Raw genomic sequence first — 9,025 nt, 5'->3', positions numbered from 1 at the left:
CCGTCGTGGCTAGCCGCGTGGAAAGTTCACAGGGCAGAAAAGGTTTCTGCGACCTTTTCCTCCATGTGAACATACCCATAGAATGTAAGTTCATGCAAGCAGGGCCCTCACTCCTATTGTTTGACATGTTTATTTATGTCACATTGTAATGTCTCATATCATCTGTTCATGTGTCTTCTGCTCTGTAAAGTGCTACTGAATATGTTGGCGCTATAGAAATAAAATGTATTATTATGGATGGAGTGATTTTATCTGAAAAAATAGCCCTAAATGTTGCACTATTATTTGTAGCTAAATGGTGGTCCCCAAGATGGCCTCCAACACAACTGAAAAGGCCATGTTTCCTAACAGAAATACAAAAAATGTATTCTTATAGGTTTATATGGCAGCCTTGTGACTGAAGCCAGCCATCAGCCATGTAAGTGGGGTCACTACGCCTCATTAAACAGAAGCCATGTCTCCTCGTACATAGGACACCCGCCAGGTAACCCTGGCAGCCTGGCACCAGTGTATGAAGGAGAGCGGCCGGCAGTGTACCAGCACAGCAGCCTGGAGCAGCGGGGAGAGGGGCAGGGAGCAGGCGCAGCCGCGCACACTGATGCTGGGCCCTCCCCTACAAGGCTTCAGTCGGTGTGGATACATGGCAGACTGCGAGGGCTCCTGCCGTGCCTTGGGTAGACAGCAGGGCGAGAGGCGGCTGTGTGAGCTGGGTATGTGCCAGTGGCCATAGAGGTGCTAGTACCAGGGCAGGTGGTTGTGTCTGTGCACGCTGCGTCCGGGACCTGGAGGTGGAGGACTGCTGCGTCTAGTCATAAGATACTACTGACATGGTGGACGGAGCTCTCCTGTATACTGTATATGTATGTATATACAACTTATACTGCCTGCATGCTACCCCACTCCTATAACAAGGGATTCTATAGTGCATCGCAGCCATACTGGAGGTCTCCTTATAGTCAGTAAAATGATGGCTAACACACTTCCTCTTTGCATGGCAAAGCATGAACAATTCTAGCTGAAGGCACCAGCTATCAGCCATGTGCCAAGTGTCCGGGTATGTTCTTTTACAGGGAAGAATATATTAGTAGCCTATGGCACTGTTCACATCTGTGTTGGTTATTTCCATTGTTATTGTTTCCAAGTGCTGGGTCCTTGACATGATGGATACAGACACCACCATGTGAACCCCCTTTACTTTAATGGGGCCTAGTCTGTTAGACAACCTGTACTATTTCTGGCCAACATTTGTGACAGGGTCTGTGATGGACCCTCCTCATGGACACAGGTGAAATGAGCCTTAGGCTGGGTTTACACATTGTAGACAACATGGGGCAGATTTACACAAAATACTGTCCTATATGCTCTGCACCCCATTAATTAAACTTGGTGATTGTTGGGTGTCCCACTGTTGGGAAGATCAGGGGTATGCATCTTAACTTTGGTGCATGTTATCGTCAGAAAGTAAGTCGACTCATAGGTGATGTAAACTGAGACTAGACATGGCAGATTTATCACTCATATGCTTTGATAAATTTGGCAAGTTTAAGATTACCTTACCTTAAACTGAGGCCCCATGTTGCACAAATGCAGCTTTTTTTTGTTGCAAATTTTGCTACGTTTTTTTAAGCCAAAGTGTAGAGCGGCTACAAATGGAATGGGAAATATAGGAAGTACCTTCTGCTCAATCCACTTCTAACTTTGGCTCAAAAAGCACAGCAAAATCAGCAAGAAAAAAGCTGCGTTTCCACAATGTGGGACCTCAGCCTAAGGCAGTCACTGCAAGGTGAATGGGATTTGCATTGCAGAAAAATATGCACAGTGGAAATGCTGCAATTTCCAAAACTGTTGCAGATTTGGAAATCGCAGCATGTCAATTATACCTACGGAAATGCTGGTGGTTTCCTTACTATAATAGAAGCAGAAATGTTTCCTCTTCTGTGAAAGCACTTTTTCGCTGTGGCCTTCTACATGGGGCATTAGCCATACTCTAAGTTCACATTTTTGCTTGTGTTTCCATTGTTCAGGTTCACTTGGGGACCCAAAAAACGTAAATCCAATCTGTTTACATAAACTATAATGGGGTCCCCCAGGTTTCCACCCAAAAATGAGGAGTTTGCAGGACTTTTCTCCCTGCATTTTTCAAGCAGAGTGGAGAAGGGAATCACCGAGCGCAGATGTGAACCCAGCCTTAGGCTGAGGCCCCAAAATGTGGAAAAGCTGCTTTTTTTGTTGCAGACTTTGATGCTTTTTTTTGAGCCAAAGCCAAGAGTGGCTGCAAAAGAAATAGGAAATATAAAGAAAGCTTCTTATACTTCTCCTTTCTGACCAACCCATTCCTGGCTTTGGCTCAAAAACAGCAGCAAATATTGTGGTTATCACAACTTACTGTACCCTATGGAGGGAACACATGAAATATCATATCTACATACAGTTTTATTATTCTAAAAATGGACAGCACTTTTTCAAGGCTATAATGCAGAGTTAAAAAAGGACCTTTCCCCACCTCCACCAATTCAAGTTCTTGGTATCTGTCAATAGGCATTGCTCCACTGATTCCAGCACAGTTGGAATTTTCTCTCTAGCCCCCACTGTTCCCGAGCAACAAGTGCAGTTAGTTTTTATGCTTGATGTACTATTTCAGCCCTGTAATGTCAGAAGGGGTGTGTCATACAGGGGGTGTAATTTAGAGCACCAGTCAGAGGCAACCGGTGTTAGAGTTCAGAATTGCACGCCTTGTCGGCTCCTTCCTTACACTTTCTTCCTGACATAATAGCATATTATGGACCAAAACTAACAGCATTTATCCCATTTCCATAACAAGTATCCTAATGTTGTTATTCTGATTAAAAGCTCAGGTCTATTTGTACTAATGTGGCCTAACACCATCTGAATATATTCTGTATGTAAGTTTTCGCATTAAAGAGATTGTACAGGCAAAAATATATATATTTTTTTTAATTAGCCCTGTCCTTAACAATAAACTTAACCACATATTAATGGAGAATGGTGATCAAAATGGCATTTTTTTTTCTATAGTATACCCAACACAGCTCAGTCAGTGTAAAAACAAAATGTTAAGTCAGAATGCAGTGAATCAAAAATTCCTCCCTCTTGGTCATCTTTAACCTTGTCCTTATGCAGAGAAAACAAAGCATCCTTCTTTCACCTGGCAGAGGTATTGCCATACAGATTATTTAGGGCGGGTTCACACCTGCGCCCTGTCTTCACTTTCAGGTTTCCGCCTTCTGCCCGAGAAACTGGACAGGAGATGAAAACCGGCATTCAATTTTCAAACCCATTCATTTGAATGGGTTTGCAAAGTGTCCGCCCGTGAGCGTCTTCTGCCTCTCCACGGGGAAACCGTTTTTTTTAACCTAACACAAAGTCGGACATGCAGGACTTTGTGTCCGGTTAAAAAAAAAACGGTTTAGCTGCGGAGACCAGAAGACGCTCACGGGCGGACACTGGCTACCAGGTTTCTGTCTCCTGTCGGCAGAAGACGGAAACCCAATCTTGCAGTGCAAATGATGAGCACAGAGGCCATTGCAATTTATTTTGTAATGATGATAAAGGAATATTATGTAGAAGTAATGTATGATGTAGAAATATTACGTTAGAATTAAATGTTACATGAGTGGCGGTCAACTGCTAGAGTCCCCGCTTACTATTAGAACGGGTTATCTCGGTACCTCATCACTTCTGACTAGCACACCTACACAGCTCTGATAAAACTTGAAGCATCAAGACCCATCTATACCTACATTTGAGGAACTAATTAGTAAAACTGTCCACAAAAGGTCTTCAGACTAATAAATATTTTTCTGTATGTTTTTCATCCTATTTATATAACGTTTTATCTTCCGCTTTTGATATTACATGATCTATTCATGTGTTTTTGTTGTCTCTTGCCAGGTATCCCAAGATGTGGAAAGATATGGGAGACCATTCATCCGACACACAAAAACAACATTGACTATAATGTCTGAATTCTGGAATCTACAAACCAGTGAAACATGCAGATAGAATTCCCAGTCTTCTATCTGTAACCATGGGCTGCAATGGCACAGCTCTTGGTAGCTGCACATTATCCAGCATGAATACGACAACAGTGAGTGAGGACTCCAGTTTTGATACATTTCCTACCCCACTCAGGATATTATTGGCAATAATAATGGTTGTAATGATTGCCATTGCTTTTTTGGGCAATGCCATTGTTTGCCTTATTGTCTATCAAAAGCCAGCCATGCGTTCTGCAATCAACCTACTTCTTGCAACGCTTGCTTTCTCTGACATCATGCTGTCACTGTTCTGTATGCCTTTTACTGCAGTTACAATTATCACTGGCAGCTGGCACTTTGGATCTCAGTTTTGTCAAATATCGGCCATGCTCTACTGGTTCTTCGTGTTAGAAGGCGTTGCCATACTACTTATTATAAGTGTTGACCGTTTCCTGATCATTGTTCAGAGACAAGATAAATTAAACCCACACCGTGCCAAAATTATGATCGTCAGCTCTTGGATTTTTTCTTTTTGCATTTCTTTCCCATCCGTTGTAGGTTGGACCTTGGTTGAAGTTCCAACACGAGCACCACAATGTGTTTTAGGATATACAGAATTCTTGGCTGATAGGGCATACGCAGTGATGCTAGTGGTAGCCGTGTTCTTCATCCCTTTCAGTGTAATGTTATATTCATATCTATGCATCCTAAACACAGTGAGGCGAAATGCTGTCCGAATTCATAACCATGCCGAAAGCTTGTGCCTCAGCCAAGTAAGCAAGTTAGGATTGATGGGACTTCAGAGGCCTCATCAGCTGAATGTGGACATGAGTTTCAAGACCAGGGCCTTCACTACCATACTCATTCTCTTTATTGGATTCTCCCTTTGCTGGCTTCCACACTCTGTCTTCAGCCTACTTTCTGTATTCAGTAGGACTTTCTACTACAGTTCCTCTTTTTATGTGATCAGTACGTGCATTTTGTGGCTCAGTTACCTCAAATCTGTATTCAACCCTGTCATATACTGTTGGAGGATAAAGAAGTTTCGTGAGGCCTGCATGGAATTTATGCCCAAAACATTTAAGATCCTTCCAAAACTACCTGGGAGGACAAGAAGAAGAATCCATCCTAGTACCATCTATGTGTGTAGTGAACATCAATCTGCTGTCTAGGAATTCTCTTCAGGGATTCTTGTTGAACAATACAGAACTCTTTTGCCTGATAGATTGCACATAACTTTACTTTTTTTAAAGTTTTGCTGCAACAATTCTGTTTTATCTAGAGGATCTGGCATCTCTTCTGACATGTCTGTTTTATTAAATACATGTATTCACCATGAAATAACAATTCTGGAACATCATTTTTTGTTTTATTCATCCTAGAAGTGAATAAATACAGATGTGGAAGCTGTTAAGATGACTTAACATGTTGCTGGCGCAATATGTTAAGAGTCTTAGCAAGAATTGGCCCTCAGTTCAAATGAATTTACATTTAGCACCATCCCCCATCCCCTCCCCGCGGCCTACAATAAAAGAAACCATTGGCAGCAGTGTGAAGCTGCATAACATCATAGCGTGCCTGTATGCTCTTTTGTGATTGGCTCTTTGGAATTTAGTTAAAAATTAATTTGGACCAATAACTGGAAAGGCGCTGCGGCTACTGAATTCACTGGTGGTAGCAGTGGTCCCATTATGATCTATCTATACTATACTATCTATTGTCACGGTACAAGGATAGTATTAAATACATTGGTGGCAGTGGTAAAAATCTTAGTTGAGCTTTCTGACACTGTAGTTTTCTCGTGCCATTTGAAATTCGTGCCAAAGTAGGTTTATTTATAATGGGGCCATCACTGACAATAGTGCCAGCAGCTCCATCATAATTTTTGTTTCTATTTATTTTAAATGTAGATTGTGAGCCCCATATAGGCATCACAAAGTACTTTTTTTTTTTCATTTAAGTATGTCTTTTGTAGAATGGGAGGAAATCCACGAAAATACTGGGAGAACATACAAACTCCTTGCAAATGTTGTTCCTGGCGAGATTCGAACCTGGGACTCCAGCGCTGCAGTGCTAACCACTGAGCCACCATGTTGCCCCTTGATTTTTGTTTTTAACCCCAGCCACCAATAGTTTTATTACTATGTCTGTACTGTGCAGATCATATGACATTAGTTCATCTAAACTTACACCTGCTTTATTACTAAATTCAGATTGCCAAAGCATCTGTTCATAACGGATGTTTTTGGTTTTTTTTGTTAATTACATCACCAATATTGATAATATTCCTGTACTTTGACATTATTATGTCACAGTACATGAATACATCATGGATTTTATGCAGCTTTACACTACTGCCAATAATCTATTTTTCTAATTGTAGACCACAAGAAGGAAGGAAAACTGCAAACAAATTTGTTGGCGCACAACTTTGGATTTAGTCATGGTCAGGTAGTGTTAGGGGGCATGTAACGCGGCGTTGATTGTGACACGTAAAATTGTGTCTTCAATCATTGACTTCAATGGGTTCCGTTTAGCAGGCTTTTTAACCCATTGATTTCAAAGTGTTATGTGTGCTAAACGGAACCCATTGAAGTCAATGGGATACTGTATTGCAGCGCTGATTCTGACACGAGTTTTCGTATCAGAATCAACGCTGCGTTACATCCTGTCAATGCCCCCTAACATTTGTACATTGACAACTGGGTGTTACTATTTTTCTGGTCAAAGGTCTGTGTCTATTATTATTATTAGTTATATAGCACCATTAATTCCATAGTGCTTTACAATATTGTATTAATTCCATGGTGCTTTACCTTTGGGGGTTTACATACCGTATACAAAATATACAAACAAATACTAGCAATGAACAACTTTCACAGTGGGACAGAGGGCTTACAGTCTATGAGGGAAGAGGGATAGAGACAGAAGATGAGGGGAGAGGCTGCTCAGATGGCAGTGTGGGGACAGTAGTGTTATTGGGGGTTGTAGGCCTTCCTGAATAGGTGAGTCTTCAGGGCTTTCTTGCAGCCTTTGATTGTGGAGGTCTATACAGTCTGTTCTTGTCAACACTGTTTGAACCACACATATAAAAGTAAAGTTGGCAGAACCTTCAAATTTTGGCAACACCAACGATGACTTGTGTGTATCAGGTTATGCCAGTCTACCCAAATGGGTATTGTTAGGGCAAAGAAAGATGGAGCGTCAGTGATTACTTTTTTTTTTGTTCACAAGGGAGATTAAGCCAAGTCATATGTGTATGTGTTAGGGTATACCCACATGGTAGAAAATCAAGAGGATTTTGAGGTGGACATCCGAACAGGGTGTGAACAGGGCCTTATGGTTCCACCATCTCATGATGTACTGTTAAGTTCTACAGTGACTGTAAGTTGTAAAAGTGTTAGTAATTGGTGAAATAGCAAGTCATATTGATCAGCTCAGCCCTTAACTTCACTTTCAGGTGAGCTTATTGTATCGTACAGTTTGCTGTAGTGGCCGAGGTAACTCGAATTCCAACATTTAACCTCATAAATGCTGTGGTCAGTGCTGACTATGGCATGTAAGCGGTTTCACAGAGGGAGGCTATCACACCACATTAAAAAACTTTTCAATTTACTCATAGATTTCTACTAATAATAACAGAAGAATGGTAGAACACAAATGTTATTTCATGGGAATATAATTCGTTCTAAAGCTGACATGTCGGGGGAGAGGACAGGTCCTCTCTGCTTCATGACTTTCATAATAATGAACTTGCTTTTTACATGGAAATTATCCTCTAATGTCAATTGTAAGCTCATGACATCAGTTACCCTAATGTTTTTATGGAAGGGTAAAAGGATTGCACTGAGTTATTGTATATATTTTTAAGGGGAAGATGATCACTGAGCAATAGAGAAAGTGCCAAACCATTTGCAATAATGCAGTAATAAAAAGTAGCATTTTCATATATTAATGTCATTGTTTTTTATTTTTGTATTACATTGTTTCTTTGTGAATTTGTTATACTTTTAGCTTTTCAGTATATAATTTTCACACATTAGTATGTGGTTAATATACAGTGGGTGAAATATGTATTGAAAACATCCACCAATTTCCAAAGTAATTATATTTCTAAATCCAAAGTATAAACAAATACCAATAAGCCTGTAGCATTTACAAGTCATCAAAACAGGCAATTTTTCTACAAAACCATTGTTTCTTGCAATATGACAACCATATGTGTCTTAACAAAAAAAAAAACACAGGCAGGCGCCTTGCCCCCAAGAAAAGGGTAGTCAGAATGTTTTAAATGTTAAAACATGTAAAAGCGGGTGTCATCGCAGTGTATGGTTTAACTCGGAGTTTGTATCCACTATTTACCAACCATTTTCCCATAGACATACATGTCACTGTCACTTTCAATTAACTTTGACTTGTTTGCCTTTGAGAGCTAGAAATTGGATAGATAAGTTCCCAGGAGCCCTAAATGTCTACACTATGTTTTAAGCCAATTTATGGTGTTGTACTGAACTTGTTCGGCCTGGAAACAAATCTTAGGACGGAAACACTTGGTCCTGAAACAATACGAATCATGAGAGGTTTTCACATCTCTAGTGATTAGCTCAATATGCAATTGGGTAATTAAGCATGAATAAAACATTCTTCGGGCCTAATCCGGAGCGGAATACTGCGACAGGATGCCGTTGCATCGGCATTCCGTCATGGCTAGCCGCAAGGTATGTTCACACGTCGAATCCATTTTCCGCCGTATGAACATACCCTAAGGAGTCTTCTGGTCTCCAACTCCCTCTGGCTTATATAGATGCCGAGAATTTGAGTTTTGTTGCTAGATGTTTATGGTTTTGCACTATATGTGAGTGTGTCTTTTTAGTTTTTGTGCTACTTGGGTCTTTCAGACGGCAGTTTACCCTAGACACTCCTTATTAAAGGGAGTCTCTCATTGGTAAAACTAATTTTTAAGTAAACACATTTCTGAATAACCTTTAAAAAGGCTATTCTACTGCTACCTTTATATTTTTAAGACA

The 9,025-nt window shown here is 40.6% G+C and overlaps 1 protein-coding gene across 1 annotated transcript; it reads left to right on the top strand.

The window, feature by feature from the left end:
- The first annotated feature begins 610 nt into the window (after positions 1–610).
- On the top strand, positions 611–5,384 carry GPR45 (G protein-coupled receptor 45). The gene is made up of 2 exons (XM_075262802.1): positions 611–710; positions 3,913–5,384. The coding sequence occupies exon 2, from the start codon at positions 4,049–4,051 to the stop codon at positions 5,168–5,170; it is 1,122 nt and encodes a 373-aa protein (XP_075118903.1). The 5' UTR covers positions 611–710; positions 3,913–4,048; the 3' UTR covers positions 5,171–5,384.
- Positions 5,385–9,025: the final 3,641 nt, after the last annotated feature.

Source organism: Leptodactylus fuscus, chromosome 2 (genome assembly GCF_031893055.1).
Source record: "Leptodactylus fuscus isolate aLepFus1 chromosome 2, aLepFus1.hap2, whole genome shotgun sequence".
NCBI lineage: Eukaryota > Metazoa > Chordata > Amphibia > Anura > Leptodactylidae > Leptodactylus > Leptodactylus fuscus.
The sequence above is the reverse complement of the archived record's forward strand: the minus strand, read 5'-3'. Positions and strand labels throughout refer to the sequence as shown.